Source organism: Camelus bactrianus, chromosome 17 (genome assembly GCF_048773025.1).
Source record: "Camelus bactrianus isolate YW-2024 breed Bactrian camel chromosome 17, ASM4877302v1, whole genome shotgun sequence".
NCBI classification, from domain to species: Eukaryota; Metazoa; Chordata; class Mammalia; order Artiodactyla; family Camelidae; genus Camelus; species Camelus bactrianus.
This window is the reverse complement of record NC_133555.1, coordinates 18,488,327-18,507,203: the sequence shown is the minus strand read 5'-3', so window position 1 is coordinate 18,507,203 and position 18,877 is coordinate 18,488,327. Positions and strand designations below refer to the sequence as shown.

Below are 18,877 nucleotides of genomic sequence, written 5' to 3'. Positions count from 1 at the left end.
AAACTTAAAGCTAAGGTGCCTAAAAAGTACATGTTAAACATAACGACCCAAGGGTTAGAAACTTCTAAGCAAACTTTGACACTTCTAAACGTCTGTAGAAACGTCATCAAGACATAAAATAAGCTCTTTAAACAGTAACTTGGGACTAGAGTCTTTTTGCATCCACACAAACATATCCCAGAATGAATGCTCCATAAAAATGCATATGCATGTGGAGTCTAACAAAAAGAAAAAAAGAGGACACTAATGAACTGATGCACAAAACCAAAACAGACTCACAGACATAGTAAACAATCTTATGACTACCAAGGGAAAGTGGGTGGGAAGGGATGAATTTAAGAGTTTGAGATTTGCAAAAGTTAGCCTCTATATATAAATATAGATTAAAAAAAACACAACAAATTTCTTATGTATAGCACAGGGGACTATATTCAATATCTTGTAATGATCTTTAATGAAAAAGAATATGAAAAAGAATGTATGTATGTATATGCATGACTGGGACATTGTGCTGTACAGTAAAAATTGACACATTGTAACTGATGACTTCAATTTAAAAAATGCATATGCAAAATAATAATGAAAAAACTAAGAAACAGAAAAAATAAAAAGTGCATCTGCAAATGTAAAAAAGCTATAGTGAATGTCTGTCTGAACACTCAAGATAGTCTATAATGTGACCTAAAGATCATCAGAAATTAAACACAGAAATGTGACAGGGGGCCTCCAACAACTCGGGCAAGTTGTCACAGCAGGGAGCTCAACTTCATATCCATGCTCCGTGCAAACTAAAGATTTACTGTCATTAGGAATTGGTGTAAATTAGAAACATTTGCCAGTCTTCTGGAGTCGCCCATACAGAGGCTGGTGATAAGCCACGTGCTTATCTATGCTTGCTGGAGAGCTGTGGGAGCCGTCAAAGGTCTGCACTATACTGAAGGGATGGGATGTGGCAATGCTCATAACAGCCAGAAAAAAGTTTATTTAATGTCTGCTAAATGGTGTAACTGGTGCCAAAGCACTCGAGTTGGATGCAGTGTTTTAATGGTGACAGCTTGCTTACACACGCCAATATTAGAAGAAGCCTAGTTACTACGCATAAACACTAATTTCCTTGACTAATCTACCAGCGTTGATCAACAACTCGGTGGTTAGCAGTTTAAGGTATATTATCAGTTTACTTAAAGTGTTTTTTCTGCTGACCAGATTGCCTTCAAATCACCCTTTTTGAATTAAAAAAAGAAGTCATGTTTCTTTCAGGGATGTGAGAACTTGGCCTTCAGTGATGAATCTAGTTTATCACCTTCTTGACATAATTAACTAGGGAGTTCTAACAGTAACTTTCTCTCCACTAATTCCTAGTAAAGGGATATTAAGCATGGGAAACCCCAGTAGTTATTACAATCCCCAGCATCAACATTATCTGAGAACTTGTTAGAAATGCAATTTCTCTGGCTCCACCACAGACACCTACAGAATTAGAGGAATTGAAGGACGGACCCAGTAATCTGTTTAATGAATGACTTGAGAACCACAGCAACAGAATAAGAAAATAAACACATCACAAAACAGGGAGGTTTTCAAGCAAGAGACAGCAATCTACAACTTTAAAAAGGAAAGAAGGTCAAGGAGAATAACCTAGAAGGTTAGCTGTAGGAGACTCCAGGAGTTATACAGAGTGAACATCTTCATTCAGTCCCTAAAAAGAAATGCGTTGAACGACAGCTCATACTCACTGGGCATTACCAGGTCTGAGAGACTGGGCTAAAACGTCTCTCTACAGGTGTGTTATGTTAGTATCACCAGCATCCCCATTTCACAGATGTGAAAACTGAGATTCAAGAGAGATCTAATTTCAACTCACACAGCAAGAAAGTAGCAGGTGTGACTTGGAGCCTGTGCTTTCACCACTCTATCTGACTTCTCCAGGATTCCGAAAGGAGGGGACAGAAAATGGGGGAGGAGGAGGTGCGGAGGAGGGAGGCTTTTGTCAGCTCAGCCTGAGACTTCAGAATTTATAATTATGGTGGCCACTCATTGATTCTACTAAAGTTAGTTTCCTGGGTGAGGATAGGCTGCTTCTTAAAACTAGATTATCTGGATTAGCCAAAAGCTGGACTAAACCATGTAGAAGATCTGAACACAGATAACAAGACTAAATGTGTTATACTCAGTGTTTCTTAAACCACACCCAACAATGGTCTATAGATATCCCCTAATAGCAAAGACACCAAACTTAGTTTAAAAAGAATTTTTTTAAGAGCTACAATATCAGACCCCAGTCATTTTCAGCAGAATTTTAAAACATGGCACCCAAACCCAGCTGAGAAGCCCAACACCCAACAAAGGTTCCTTAAACCACACAAGGGGTTCCTTTTAAAATCCTAAAACAGTCATAGTAAAATCTCAACCCCCTGACAAGCTATCTCTGCTGCAGGATAGAGGGCTTGGGAAGAGCCGGGGAAAGTTAGAAACAAGTTGTCACTTTTGCTCATAGTCATACGCCAAGGCAGGAGGCTAGAGCTCCAATCCACCCAATTCTAACACCCCTACTGATTGTTGCAAACAATTTAGTAAAACTGCTCACAGATTGAGGGGACTTCATAACAGATAAAATGGCGGGAGGGGGGTGGTATGGTATATAGCTGGGTGCTAGAGTGCATGCTTAGCATGCACAAGGTCTTGGGTTCAATCCCCAGAACCCCCATTAAAAACAAACAAAAAACTACAACTACAACAACAACAACATAACAACTAAAATGAAATGCCCTCCTCACTTTCCACCCCTCCAGACCGAACCCCTACCAGCCCATTAAGGGAGCTGAGTTCCTCTGGTCCCACCCTGAGTCCACAGATGGAGGAAACAAGGCCCACCGACAGGAAAGACTTACCAAGGGCCCTGAAGTGAGGTGGCACTGGCTCTAGAAGGCCAGAGACCAGCTAGCTGGTTCCCAGGTCTCCAGGTCTGAGCCCAGCAGCAGAAGGGGAAGAGGAGGAAGCGGAGAAGGGAAGTGGGAAGAGAGGGCGGGGAAGGGCCGGAAGAGCCAGGCTGGCTGGGCCAGACCTCAGCCCCTCCCCTCCCAAGTCACAGGCTCTTTCCATTCTTGGAATTTCCTCCCCACCCCATTTAAGCATTTCTTGATCACACCTCAAGCCCAATCAGGTTGTAGCCATTTAAAGAGTGGAAAGTGAGAACTGGAAGGATTATATAAGCCATTCTCCTGGCCTCCCTCCCCCTGAAGCTAGGGATGCCCCCCCACCCCGCCCCGCTGCCACTGCTTCCAGGGGCGGAATACACCCGCCCTTCCTCCTGACAAAATGACCCTCCTTCACTGGGCTTCAGGTATGCGTTTCTAGGCTGTCTCTGGTTCCCAGCTCCCTCAGACCTTTCAGCTCCTTCAGAAGACAATTAAAAAACAAAAAAACAACAACAAAAAAGGAAGCTTTGAAGGAGACCGTCCTGGGCACGTGCCATGTGGCAGACAAGTGCTCAGCACTTCCCTCATACAAAACGCAAGTAAAAGGAGCTCATTTCATCTTCATAGAGAATCTAGATGTAGGCACTATTTCTAATTCACAGATAAGCAAACGGAGGTTTAGAGAGGTCACCTAGCTGCCTGCTGTCCCACCCGGGCTGGTACACAGGCAGCCGGGACTGGGACCCAGGCTGCTGCAAAGCTGCCACTAACTTAGATACAAAATCAGCAGACCAGCCCACCGGCTGGCCCTAGACCTGTGAGGTGCAGTAATAAGGTTAGGACTTAGATTTAGTCCCAGGACCCCATGCTTGTAGGACATTTGCAATCTTAGATAAACTAACCTTTGTGAGCCTCAGTTTCCTCATTATAAAGACAGGGAGAGTGGCCTGTTCCATAAGGTTTGTGGGAAGATGCTGTGAAGCGGTGCTGCTATGAAGGTACCTGCCTATGTTCAACAAATGTGTTCTTTCCTTTCTGATCGCAGCCCAGGAAACCAACGATTATACCAAACACTTGATTCCTACCACTCTCAGATCAGGCTTGGGGGGTGAATTATTACCACTGGGAGGACTCCTCGCTAGGTGAGCTAGGTTTAGAGTTGCCAGGTTAAATATTTGGAACACACTTATACTAAGAGTTACTCGTTGTGTATTTGATTTGCTAAACCCGGCAACGCTAAGGGTTGGTCATAAGCCACGTGGACGAGAACTTTGGAAGCAACTTGCCAAGTCCCAAGCTTTCGGATGGTTCAACAGAATCCACAGTAACTGGTGGAAGTTCAGCCTTGAAACTTGCTCTTCCAACATCATGACTAACCCATGGAATTTGTGTCAGACCCGCCTCATCTCAGCAGTCTACCCAAAACTCAAGAAACCTGCCTGTGTTCTGGGAAATACAGCCTCCTCTCAGCCAGAATTCCTCTGCCATTCAATTTTTGTCTGTGGCCTGACTTGTAACAAAGGACAAATTACTCTGTCCATCTGCATGCTTGATAGGGATCAACTGTTACACTGCCCCCCACTTTTTTTTTTTTTTCAGGTCTGAAGAATTTCTAATAATAATGAAAATGTGTTGAGAGATTTGTCTAAACCTTAGCCAGCTAGCTGAGGATTCGGATCGTGTCTACTTTGAGACTTCAATTCTTTGAGAAGAAATACAATCCAGAAGAACGATTTACGCTGAGAATGAGGTTGACATGAAAATCTGTGAATATTTAAAAGAAAAACATTTTACAAATTCAAAGAGACAGAGAGCAGAAAGGTAGCTACCAGGAGCTGGGGGGAAGGGAGAACAGGGAGTCCTTTAATGGGCCTAGAGTTTCAGTTCTGTAAGACGAGCAGGTCTGGAGATGGACTGCACAATAATGTGAATTTATACATATATATATGTATTTTTTTCCTTGAAGAGTGCAAGAGCCATGATTAGCTGGGCCCCCCAGCCCAGCCTCCAACAATGAGAATATATTTAATACTACTGAACTGTACCCTTAAAAATGGTTATAATCATGAATCTTATGAATATTGTACTGTAATTAAAAAAAATTATCTCTCATACAAATCTAGAGTTAGAAAATGGAAATCAATCAAGACGGAGAGTGTTTTCCTGCCAAAGAACATAAAGTCAAAGAAATCTGTTCTCTTCCAGAAAAACTTCCCAGGAGACAAGTGAAAATCACCGATGGTCAACTTGAAGCCCCAAAGCTCTACACACGTGTAACTTAAGGTGCCCTTCCTGATGGCACAAAAACTAGATTAACCACGGGAGCCATCTGAACACAGATGATAAGACTGGGCATATATGTTAGGTTGTCACTCAGTGTTTCTTGACTCAAACCCAAAGGAACTGAAATGTGTAGCAGCAAGGGAATGTGGATGTCACGTCCCCTCCTCCAAAATACCATTTCTTCGCTTGGTAGACGCTGGATGGTGTGCGTTGGAGGAACTGGCATTCATGTCATGCTATTTCCTATTTATACTGAATAAAACATGCAGATGTCTCAACCAGCCACTATGTGAAAAGCCAAACTGAGTTTTGTTTTGGTACCAAGAAGCAGTGATGGGTGGGACAGTCTCGTTTACTCCAGGAGAGGGAAGCTGAGAATCTAAAGGTGGCAAGAGTCACTTCCTGCACAGGGGTGATCAGTAGCTGTTCAAAGATATATTAAGATGGAACTTGGGGGGTTTTGTGTTTGTTTACAAATACCAAGTATCTAAGCTGTAAAATGCAAAGTATTTTGAAATGCAAAACACTCTAGCTGTGAAATGCAAAGGCCTTGATTCCTAGCCTGATTCTGCCCTTAATTCCTGGATCAAGGCTTTACTTTTCTATAAAGCGGAGATGAAACCCCTTTCCTCACAGGATCATCTTAAAGGCCAAACAAGATAACAAGCTGAAGAGCAGCTCTGTGAACAGCTAAAAACTATCAAAATAAACAAACATACTTTCTTCTATTCAAACACTGGCAAGATCTTTAAAAGTTAAAGAGCAAAATAGCCGAGCAGTTTGGAATATTTAGAATACTTAGGCAATGAACTAAACACGTGACATGGGTTACCAAACATAAACCACACAACCACCCTTTTCCACAGATGGGATCACCACCCCCATTTTACAGATGGAAAAACTGAGACTGAAAGAGGCGATGAGACTTGTGGAAACGCGCACAGCTCTGTAGGGTTGAGCTGGGCTTGGAACCCAGTGAGACTTCAAGGTCTGAGCTATGCCACTATGACAGTGCTGCCAGAGACAAGCTATGAAGAACTGTCTGGCATGTGGGTCCAGGAGTTCCCCAAAGTCTAACTGTATTTGCATTATCAGCCCAGCATAGGTCATGCCGTTAAACATCTTTTGGAGTCTCTTTTGAAGAATGATTAAGTGGAAAGGCAGACTAGAAATTCAGAGGAGGAGGGTTCAAACCCAAGTTCCGCCACATGTGGAACAGATTCATGACTGTGACTGCCGGGCCTCAGTCTCCAAGGCCCAGCAGAACAAGGATCTCAAGAGCGACAATTCAAGGGTAAAGTGATATAAAGTATGCAAGGGTACCGGACACCTAGCAGACACTGAGGAAAGCAGGGTGCATGAGGGTGGAGTGAGAAGAGCATGACCTCTGCCATCAGATGACTTGGGTTCGAATCCCAGCTCCACATTTTAACCAGCTGTGTGATTTGGGCAAGTTACTCAACTTCTCTGGGCCTTAGTATGCTCATGTATAGAATGAGAAAAATAGATTCCCTAGCTCATAGAGTTGACACAAGGGTATTAACTGTGTATTCAGGAGGCTTGTAGAAAAGAGTGTTCCAGGTGCCAGGCACTGTTCTATCCCCTTCACCTGCAATTTCTCTCTTGATTTTCACAACAGCTCTGTGAGGTCAAGGTTTTGTTACTCCCCATGCCTCAGACCTGGGAGATTATGCATAGTGGAGCCAGAAAGGGCTAAGAAGTTCCCAGACATACTCAAGAAAGCTGGTTTGCAGAATTCTGTGTGGTTCCATCTTTCTCAATGGAGTACCTGCTTAGAAGCCTATGAGAGGACCCTTTCTTTCACAACCCATTCAACATCCAGACCTTCTCAATGTCTTACAGTTTCCAATAGTCAGGACCATGCTACACAATTTGCAAGGCCCAGCGAAAAATCAAAGCATGGAGCCCCTTTGTTAAAAAAAAATCATTGTGAACTTCAAGATGGTGACAGAAGAGCATCAAACCAAGCACGGGGCCCTTCCGAGCAGGGGGGCCCTGTGCAACTGCACAGGTCACACACCCGTGACGTCTACCCAGCCAACAGCTTTTTCCCTTGTAGGTTTCCACTGTCTTAATTGCTTCCTTTCTGCCTGCCCAGCCTCAGGCGCCTGTGCCCAGAACTGAATGAGCTTGTTCACAAAGGCACACAGGCCCCTGGGGGCCAGGAGGTTCTGGACGGGGCCTCCCACATGCTGGGGGAATCATGAGCTTGCAGCTCTGGGGTGGTGGAAAGGAATGGCTTTAAGCCTTGGTTTGGGAAGTTTCCATTAGGCAAGGTGGGTAGTGTTCCATGAATCTTACATTCACTTTTTTTTTTCCCCACATTCACTTTGAAAGAGGATGCAGTGCAGAAGATCTCTAAGTCACTGTGCTAAGCACTTCTTTTAAAATACAAAATAGCAATTTAAAAAATTCTGACAAATTATCAGTAAGTGAAAATATACTGACATGCAAAGAAGAATAACTGCAAACTTTCCAATCCCCATCATCTTAAGACAACTGTTAGTCATGACAACAATAGTACCAGCTTAATTTTTCTGCCCCTACCATAAGCCAAGCAGTGGGCAATGCCCTATAATACTGTGTTGCATATCTGAAAGTTGCTAAGAGAGTGTACTTGAAATGTCCTTATCCAAGAAAAAAAATTGTATCTATGTATGGAGATGGAATTTAACTAGACTTGCTGTGGCACTCATTTTGAATATATACAAATATTGAATCATTATGTTGTACATTTGAAACCAGTATAATGTTACCTATCAATCACACCTCAATAAAAATTTTTTTAAAAGAAATGTAATCATTCCTATTTACAGATTAGGAAACTGAGGTTTAGATATGCTCAGTGACGTAGCTGAGAGTGTTCACCAGTGAGAAGTGGGATCTGGAATTAAACTCAGCTTTGCCTAACTGTGGAATCCGCTCTGCAGGAGTGGAGGTCTGTAGGTGTGCAGAAAGAAAATAGAACTTCCAATGATACGCATTTTTATCCGTTCTTTGAACATGTACTCTATCTCATTCCGTTGATGCATTACTCTTGTGAATATTTTATAATGTACATGATGTTAATAGAATTCTACATGTATATAACTGTAGAAATAAATAAATATAAAGTATTCATATATTGAGAATGAATGGGGCTGTATGAACAAAAATATTTAGAGGCCACTGCACTATGTTATAACTTAAGGAGCAGTTTTTATACATGGATCATGTGTTTGAATATATTGGTGTACATGATTTTTTTAAGTAAAAATGGATAATGCATATGCTTTTTTTCTACTTCCTATATTGCAATCATTTTTTCTGTGTCAATAAATATTCACCTACAACAATATTTTTAATGTAAGTACTGGGCTCCTTAAGCACTAATTTTGAAAGTAAAACCTGATGATTTAGATCAAGGATCCGATAACCATCCTACGTTCCGATGCCTTCACCCCAACCCCACCCTAATGAATGGTAGAATAATTAAGTATGAATAAATAACTAAGTATCTGAAAGCCAAGGATTTTTCTTAAAAATGCATCTCTCTTTCAAAAAGAATTGAAATCGGGGTCTCAGAGAGATATTTTCCTGTTTGTCTCCATATCAGCATTATTCATAAGAGCCAAAAAGTGGAAGTACTCCAAATGCCCACCCATGGATGAGTGGATTAACAAAAGTGGTATTTACAGATTATGGAATATTAGCCTTAAACTACAGGAAATTCTGACACACGGCAGTGTGGATGAACCTTGAGGACTTTATGCTAAGTGAGAGAAGCCAGTCACAAAAAGACAAATATTGTATGGTTTCACTTATATAAGACACCCAGAATAGGCAAAATTCATAGAGACAAAAAGGAGACTGATGGCTGATTTAGAGGCAGGGGGGCGGAAAGGGGAGGTGTTACTGTTTAATGCACACAGAGTTTCAGTTTTGCAAGATGAAAAATCTTGGAGATTGATGTGGTGATGGTTGCATAACAATGCGAATGTGCTTAATACCACTGAACTGTACACTTCAAAGTGGCTAAGTGGTAAAACAACAACAACAACAACAACAACAAAACGCATCTCACCATCCTAGGCGGGGCCCAGAGGAAGCAAACTCCCAAGTGTTAAGTCTCCACTCTGTACGAGGCCCCCTGCAAGGTGCTCCGTCTCATTCCATTCTCACAACAAACCTCTTAAAGAAAGGGGACCTGAGATTCCGATGGCTTGAAACTGGCTTAAGGTCACAGCATTAGCAGATGAGGAGGGCCTGACTCGCTCAACCTCCTGCCTGCCTGTTCGAATCCAGAGTTTGTGCCTTTCCCCAGTGTCTCCTACAAAGGATGGAGGATGGCCGCAGCTCAGTAATAAAAGGAAGACCGGACACGCAGTCTGCCTCCGTCCCTGGCCTGGTCCGGCTCCCTGCACGCTGTAGGTGCTAGGCATTAAATCTTCAAGAATGAGTAAGGTTGAGAAATGAGAAAAAGGCAAGATATGCCAAGGGCACAGCTGACCGAGGGCTCATTTCCTGCCTTCTCACTCGTAAGCTATCTCCTCAAGTGACTAATATTAGACTCAGAGCCACTCCACCGATAACACCACTTAACATGGTAGAGTCCACTGCCTGCTGTCCTCACTGCCTTCTCCCAAGGACAGCAAGGAACCATGGAGGACCCCTTACACAAGGGTAAGTCAAAATGGTAAATCTGAGATTGTCGAGGAGACCCAGGGACTGTAGGTCCGGTCTTGTCCACCTGAACTGTGATGAATGCATCATCCCTTAGTTATGAACTAAGCTGTTGAAATGAAGGTTCATATGCATAACATAACATCAGGCAGACCTGACATTCTGTGCATAGAGCAGATGAAAAGGCGTCCACTGTACGGGATGGATGATACTTTCCAAATTCAGGGCTCTTCAGAAAAAGCAAGTTCAGAACTTGATGAATGTTTACCCTTTCTAAGATTTACTGGAATGAAAATCACAGGGAGCAAGAATCTGGCAGGGAGTACAAAGAAAACGCTTGCCAGAACTGCTTATCTTTGAAAGGCATTTTAATACTGAGCTTTCAGCAAATAAATAAACCCACGCTTCACAAAGTCAAGTCCATAGAACACCGGTCTGGCAAGAGGCTCCCCCATCAGGGAAAAGTAAGTGTGGGAAACACTGCTATGTGTCTTCTTCTGGGAGATTCTCCATGCACGTGGGCAGTTCGGAAATAAATTGAAAAAAAAACTTGAACCTTGTTTAACTTTTAACCACATACTTCTTACACTTATTTCTCCATGGTTCCCGATTAGTTGTGATCTTGTTTGTTTATTCAACATAACAACGCTTAACATCTGACCAAGCCATGGGGAAATGTTAAACCAGAACATGGCAACAGAAATAAAATCTACGCAAAGCTGCTTAATCGCACACTCAGAACATGGGAATGATATTCCACCAACCTCATGCGTGGAGAAGACATGAATGAGTTCATGTTTGTAAAGCATGTAAAACAGCCTGGCACTTAGAAGTATTGACAAATCATTAAAAATAAATGAACTATGAACGCACTGAACTGATTCACAAAACCACCTGTCTGTATCTTTAAGCCCAGCCTTAAAATAGAGTCATCACACCAGGAGCGAGAAAAGTCCCTTCTCATCAGGCTTTTCACAAAAGCGTTTTGCTGATTCATTAAAGGCCCCAGCCTGAAATTAGACAGAAACATTAAACTCCTGTCGAGTCAGCCTTCTTTGTTCTGCCAGCAAGGAAGATGATGATTCTTACAAGCTTGTGTCAGAATATGAAAAAAGGGGACTCCTGACAGCGGTCAAGAGCACTAGGCATTGGGTCCTAAGTCTGCCACCGTCCAAGCCATGTGACCGCGACAGTAAACGGCTTACTCTCTCCAAAGCTCAGTTTCTCTCTCTGTAAAATGGGGATATTCATAGTGCCTACTGTCACAGGATCGGAGGAAAGGGTAAACATATTAAGCATAACAACACCACGTAATAAGAGAAAAAGAAGCTGAGCTCCAGAGAGATTAGTTACCCTCAGTTATACAGGAAGTGCCTGGGCCTGGATTTGAACCCAAGCAGTTTAATTCCAAAGCTTTTATCTTCACTATGGCCTCCCCCTTGATGTGAGTGAGGACAGTCTCAGCCCAGCACCTAGCCCAGGGGAGCTGCTATTTTTATTATTGTAACTGATTTAAGGGGATGATCTTGTAGAGCTTTAAGTGCTCTAGAGGTGTAAGAAGTCGTGGAAGAGGTTCTTTAAAGCCTTTGGGTTTTTTTTTCCCCCTCCCTTCATTAACTGCTCTCAAGGCATCCAGAGAAGTTCCTTTCCCATGGGAAACAGCTGCCTTTTGTAGCGCAGCTGTAAATTGTGAAGTATTCCCTCCCATTTGAAGCTGGGTGATAATCTACTCTCATTCTGACCCAGCCCTGAATTGTAAATTTTAGTCACTCACTTTTCCTTAGAAGCCAAAGTGCCCTAGTCACATAGTTCTTGGTAACTTCCACCTTTCAGGATCTTCAAAAAAACAAAAACAAGAAAGAAAAGAAAAGAAAATGCTTTGCTTTTACAAACTCATTTGTGACTGGCTCAGTGATAAGAACCTTGCACCCCCCTTGCCGTGTCAGCTTTCAGGAATTCTCTGTTTGTCTGCGTTGTTACCCGAGTGGTTTGTTATCTTTGCAGCTTAAGGGCTGACTTGGACATTCAGACTGTCAACTATTTAAAGAAAATGGAACTCCCCACGCCACTATTTTAATTAACTTTCAGAGAGCAAGGTTTCCTACTGGTTATGATAAGGTTAACTTAAAATACTCTTAAGGAAACGAGGCAGGAAGCACAATAAGAAGGGGAGGATAGCTGTTTTTAAAGGCATTCTAGGAAGAAGAGTTTGAGCAAAGCCATGAAGGCAAAGTAGTACAGGGTATGTGGAGAAAAGAGAAGAGAAGCAGGAACAGATATTAAGGAGTATGAACAGTAGAGTATGGGAGGTTAAAATGTATGAAACAGATTAAGTGGGGCCTTGAATGCCAGCTTAGGGTCTTGGAAGATGAGAAATTGTAAGAGATGTGTGGAAGTCAACACCAATGACCACATTTATGTCCTAGGAAGATAACAAGGGGTTACGTGCAGGTGGTGGTGAATGATGGAATCAGAACAGATCTGAGGACTCACCGGCTATGTGATACCATCTCTTTGGGCCTAAATTTTCCATCTATTAATTTGCTAAGTGGCGATGATAACCACTGTGGTGGGAATTAAATGAAATCAGGCACAGACCAAAGTAATGCTGTAGAAAGCAGTCAAACAAACAATACATACAGACGTATTTTAGAGGCTGAGCAGAGAAGCATAAGGGCTGAGAAAGTCAGGGTTCTGATAACGAGAAGGAAAGAAGGGAGCTGTCTGACAGATGGAGAAAAGGGATGGGAGGGAAGAGGGAAAATCCTGCGAGATGATTTAAGAGAGACTGTGGTTATTCAAGGGGAGACAGAGGAGGAGGAGTTAGTCAGGGGGCTGGGATGCTGCTGGGTTCAGCTTTGGAAATTTGAAATTTGAGAAAGAAGGAGACATTCACAAGGAGTGGGAGGACCAGAGCAGCTTTAAGAATTAGGTGTTTCAATCACTGTTTTAATTAAAAAAGCCACATTGCCCTAGTCTAGGAGGGTAGCATCTGGGAATCTTTTTTTGGTCCACGTTTAAACCTCAGGGAGTAAACTCAGTGAAGTTCTAAAAGCCAAGAGCAGCAACCACCATGCAGACCAACAGAAAAGTGGAATTCAGAACTGCCACCGTGGGAGCCCTTGACAGAAAGCCAGATTCTCTGGAAAGGCAAGCCCTGGTGCCTAGACTGGCACTGACCCATTTTAGGCCTTCAGTAAATGTTATTGGATGAAGCTGTAAACTTTGTATAATTTTCATTTAGTGGTATCAAGAATGCATAAATTCCATTCCAGCACTTTGGACTTTACCTCCTTTGAGGAATCTCCCTTTGCTTGTTCTCCAGCTGAGACATATCACTTAAGAAAATAATCACAGATAACCCCAGCCCCAGCTACACAAAGATGGTCATCACAGCATTGTTTATATTGGCCAAGGGAAACAATTCATTTTTAAGACAAAAGGGGAGAGGCAGATCATGTCCATCAATTTCATGGAATATGAAAGTGGCAACTACAGGAACTGTTCTAGGCACTTTGTAAACATTAATTCATTTAGTCCCCGTAACAGTTCTATGGGGGTGTATACTAGTAATATACATCCCATTTTACAGATGAGGAAACTGAGGCTTGGTGAGTTTAAATAACATGTTCAAGGTCACACAGGTAATAAGCTGCAGGCCTGGGGTTTGAGCGAGGCTGTCTGAGTGAGCGTCTTTGCCCCAAACACTAGGCAACATTGCCACGTTGTATTTTGCTTGATTTTCTTAAATTAGTTTCATAACAAAACTTTGGAGAAAAAAATATATCCTTTCCATCCAGGGGAGGAGGTAGATCAGAGAGGGAACGAGCGGTGGCAATGAACCAAAATTCTGCTTCGTATCCAATGACAAAAGTTCGCATTTCCTGTTCTTTCTTTCGCCCTCATCAGCAATAACTAAGGCTCATAAAACAAACTGTCATCTACAAAGTCCTTGAACATCACTCATAGCCTCAAAACTACCCTGCCAAGTCACATTTTCATTAGTCCCAATTTACAGATGAGGAAAGCAAGGCTGAGAAAAGACAGATGGCTCATTCATCGTCACACTGCTAGTATCTTGATTCCCAGTCGCAAGTTCTTTCTACTGCTCAGCGTGGTTTAGACAGTTTCAAAATAGACAGTTTTCTAATAATCACTGAGGAAACCGCCAGGAGCAAACTGAAGTTAAGGACTGGTTGGGGCTTGGCCAGACTAACTCATCAACCTTGAAAGCTTAGGGCTAACAGGTCTGGATTACCCAAGGACTGTCCCTTTTAAGCCTTCTTCTGCCACAGGCAAGCGTTCCTCCCTGAGGAAAGTTTATAGAATTAACTTTTCTTGCGTCTTCTTTCCCCTGACATGTTATTACAGCTTCTTCAGACTCACCCAAGTCCCAAAAGTCTCTTTGGAGGTTGCCAAGAGACGGGACAGGATGATGACAAGGATAAGGGTACTAATGACACTGTAACAGTGAATAATAACAGCCAACATGCATAGAGAGCTTGCTACACACCAGACACTACTCTGAGCAATGTTTCTACACAATTACTCTGACAACAGACCTAGGCAGTAGGTGCCATTTTCCTGATGAGGAAATGATGCTCCAAGAGTGTCTGTCCATCACATGCTTGACCAGGAGGAAGTCGGGGAGGAGGTGGGGGAGGAAGGTTTAGCAGTCCACAGACGGCAGAGTGTGAGCTTCGGTCCTGAAGTCCTTCCTCATAAATCAACTTCAGACTCACCCCCTGCGCGAGGACCGCATTCCTCACATATCTGATCTGAGGAAATACGGCTCCTCCAGGAAAGACAACAGTGGAGAACACAGCCGTTCTTGATGTTAATGAGCTAGACTCATTTATCCTCTTTTTTATGCCCTGATAGTTCCTTTTTAATTAAAAAGTTTGGTGTTCACTGGTTTTTCTGACTCCTTCAAAGCCTACTTCCTAACCTAAGAAATTAAAAAAAATAATATAGCACCATACAGAGCTAACAGGAGAATGTGGTGGGTGGATCATGATGTGTTAAGTGGACGCCTCCGTCATTCTACCAAACTGTGTGCAGGCGTGGAAAGTGGCTAGAGTTTCTGAAGCAAAGCGTGCATGACTCGGTGACTGAAAGTTTTCAAGCTAGTAAAGTATTGTTTGGTTATCAGTCCATTAAGGAGCACATTATGCAAAGACTGCACGGTGGGGGGGGGCGGTGAGGAGCGATGTGTACTAGCTGATCTGTAAATAATCTACAGGTAAAGTTTACCCGGAGTGGAACATTAACACAGAGGAGGCGAGGCTTTCAATGGGTCCTTGGCCCGTGAGCTGTTTCTAATTGGAGGTCTTGCCTCCACCCTTAACCCTTTCTACTATTCCAACTGCAACTATTGCATGAAAAGAACAGAATGGAGCAGATAGAGGGTGAATTCAAATATAAACATTCTCTGATGATTTGGCCAGTTAGGCAGTTAGATGTCTAGGTGGCAACAATACAACTGCTAGGTCAAGTGTATGAAGGGTGAGGCCCCTTCAGGGCAGCTGCAAAAAGAAAGCCCCTATTAATCCCTTAACGAAGCAGCTGATGGATTTAATCTTTTTGTGATTGTGGTATAACTCTGCAAACACAGGATTATTATAAGTGCAAAAAAAATCAGCACAGGCTACTAAAGCTTTTTATAGATTTCTTCATCTTGCTAACAGATGACAGAAAATAGAACTTTGGGGGGCTTCTCAGTACGATTTGCTGTCACTCTGGCTTGGAAAATCCTAAGAAAGCTTCATTCCCGGATTCATTCACAAAAAGAATAGGTCTCTATTTGAAGAGGAAAGAGACCTCAGTCTCTTGCTTTGGGATCTAGTTTCTTTTGATTCTGCATCCATTGTTATTTAAAATAGCATTAAGAGATTCAGCTAGGGTTATTTTGCACAGTAATATCAGAAAAGGAACCATTACCTGGTGTAATCCCCTTTGGCTTCCTGAAATAAAGAACAAAGACAGATGATCAATTTGCAGTAAAGTTAATGAAGGTAAAGGAATTTTACTCTTGATCATTTCCTCCTCTTAAAATGCCTGCGTTTTGTTTTGAAATTTTTTTCACACGGAACACTTTCCCTAAGATCATGGAGAAGAATGTGGCATTTAAGAAATCGCTAGTACCCATGAACTATTTCTTGTTTTTAACAGAAGAGACAAATCTGGGGTGGGGGGAGGAAGCATGTTTGATGATTTCTCCTTTTATGTTTGGAAGATCCCATGATAACGTCTTGTCCATCAGATCAGCACAGTTTTTAGTCTGGACACAGACTGTTTAAACCATGACACAGGTAATCAGCACATGCCATTTTTTTTTTTAAACCAGCATGGCACACGCTGGTTTTTCAGCTACTTGTGCCTTTAAGAATTAAAGGGCTCTTTAACTCAACCTCAAGAAAACTATACAAAAGTTACTAAACTTAAATGCAAATTACAGCTGTTGTAACAACTGCCGCTTCCCAAATGCAAGCATCCCGGAGCTTTTGGCCAGGAGTACAGTCTGAACTCTTCTCCGTTGGAGAAGCCTCAATTTCATTTTCCTCTGAGACATACAATATCACACTCCCGTTCATGCAAACTAGACTAAAACAGAAAAGAGTGGCTCACATTTTACACTGACAAACGACCAGGCAGCTTTAAAAAGCCATGATATGGTATATTTATTTTCTTTCTGGCTTACTTCACTTAGTCTGACAATCTCCAGGTCCACCCATGTCGCTGCAACTGGCATTATTTTATTCTTGTTTATGGCTGAGTAGGAAACTAACATAGCATTCTACACCGACTATACTTCAATTAAAAAAAAAAAAAAAAGCCGTCAGCCACTGGCCCGTGCAAAAGTTTTAAGAGTTGCAGGCAGTTCATCACAACCAACAAACAAAGGGAGAGGGTAAGAGGCAGCGGGTCAAGTCTTACCTGCAGAACAAGCGCTGCTAACCTGAAGACAGTTTCGCTGTCTACTTCGATTTGCCCCTGTCGGTGGAAATAGAAAGCATCACTGAACACAGGCTGCCCTAGGTCGTAGCAAACGGCTGTGGAGTTGGGGAAGCTGTCACGGCTTGGCACCTCCACTTTACGAGCAAATGCAGATCATACCATTGCAGAGGAAAGGGAGGGGGGCGTGGAGAGACACAGCCAGGGTTAAGGGAAAGCCACAGCGTGTGTGTGTGTGTGTGTGTGTGTGTGTGTGTGCGCGCGCACGTGTGTGCTTTAATTAGCTGTGGGAATTTGTTTCGAAAGCAGTATTCTGGAAGGGGCACTGATGACTTTGAAATTGAAAATTCAGACAGCTTCTAAGGGAATGATTTTTATCTCTACAAGTTCATTTTTAAGCTTTGATTTTCTTAGATTAGTTTGTTCAGTGTTTTCCTTTGAATTATTATTTGAACATTTTTTTCTCTGTGTCATAGCACAGTGATTTTGGTACACACACAATTCAAATATTATAAAAAATGTAAACCTGCTTTTGCCTCAATGACACATTATTGAATGAATATTTGTACTGTTACAGAGAAAATGTAAAGCCTTAAGAATCAGTTACAGCAAATGCTTAAGAGACCAAAATTCTGTTGCTTTATTTTGAAGTTTGATGAGCTTTAACTTATCATTTTTCGGTTATTTTATTTTTTATCCTTTAACATCCCAAAGAAAAGTAGGAGTTTTAGGTTGTGACTAATAACAAAACTTCTTCAGTTGCCTAGTAGAGATAAGTGTGTGGGAGTACTGCCTCTTTAAGGACACTCACGTGCACCTTCATTTATTTTGTTAAATGTGATGATATGTGTAAATACTATTACTGCCTTATGTGACAAATAACAACATTGAGTGTATAGCTGGGTCTTTATTAAAAAGAATTTTTTTTTTTGGTGAGATGCTCGTTTGTAAGCATTAAAACATGTTAAAACAATTGCATCTAACCCCCGCCTTGGGTAAATCTTGCATAATTAGTAGTTGAAAGCATACGGTGCTTAAGAACATGGAACTCATAGGTCTGGAAACGACTCTGCACTGGTTTTTTTCTTCTTTCTACCTGTTGCATCTGGGCTGGAGAGTTTTCAAGTTATACCAAGTGCATCAGTGGTGAATAATTAAATAGTTTTGAAGTAAACACACACTTAGGCTTATAGAAGGAGTTAGCTCAGCGAGAATTTCTGGAAGGTTTGTGGATGTCTCTCTAGTTTCCAAGTGATTTGATTGGGCTTCTCAAACAAACAAACAAACAAACAAACAAAAAAAACCCTTAAAACAATAATTCTTTTAGAAGCCATAAAATAAAATAAACTCCAAACCTGGGACATTATAGTATCAGCAGTGATAATTATCTGTGTTTCCCTTCTATTACAAAATGAAAACAAATTAATTTCATCCTCTAATACCTAAGTCTCCCTTCTGAAACCTGAGGCAGTGGATCTGCTTCAAAGTTTTTTGCTTCAAAAGCTGACAGGCCGAGAGCCTTGGAATTCAAAGCTCGCCTATAATCTCTAGAAACAGATTACAAAATCAAAGAGAAGCCAGGTTGATTGCAGAAATCAATTGCCCTCTGTCTTTCAGGCAAGAGACAGCAGTTTCCTAATCTGGTGAAAGATGATGAAGAAGTTAATCCAACAGGTGAGGTTGGTGATGATCAAGATTAAATTTTAGCAAGGTTAAACTCCTTACCTTCAAAGCAAAGAGAAAAACCCCAAAAACAGAAAACCCCAAAACTCACACAGTGGGAGGGGGCTCAGAGATGGAACTCAAAAACATCTTTGAGCTTTGAAATGAGACCTGAATTCAAAGTTACAGTCAAATTTGTCTTAAAATCGGGGAGAAGAGAAAAAGAGGGTTAGTTCAAATATTAAAGAGAAACTCCAGATGAATAAAATATGTTGAAAATGATTGCCAACTTGCCTGACACCCCGTGACCCCTTTGCCTCCTCAGAACCTTAGCTGAGCCATTCAAACAATATTTTAGATACCAACTTTTCAATTTC

At 41.9% G+C, this 18,877-nt stretch overlaps 1 protein-coding gene across 7 annotated transcripts in view; it reads right to left on the bottom strand.

Moving 5' to 3' along the window:
• FRMD4B (FERM domain containing 4B) overlaps nt 1–18,877 on the bottom strand; it is a 284,925-nt gene that overhangs the window by 48,443 nt on the left and 217,605 nt on the right. For all 7 annotated transcript variants that reach the window (XM_074344489.1, XM_074344486.1, XM_074344485.1 and 4 more), the window contains 2 exons: nt 16,821–16,877; nt 15,825–15,847 (listed from right to left, as the gene is read on the bottom strand). In XM_074344489.1, coding sequence (XP_074200590.1) covers nt 15,825–15,847; nt 16,821–16,877 — 80 coding nt within the window. The remainder of the gene's footprint in view (nt 1–15,824; nt 15,848–16,820; nt 16,878–18,877) is intronic.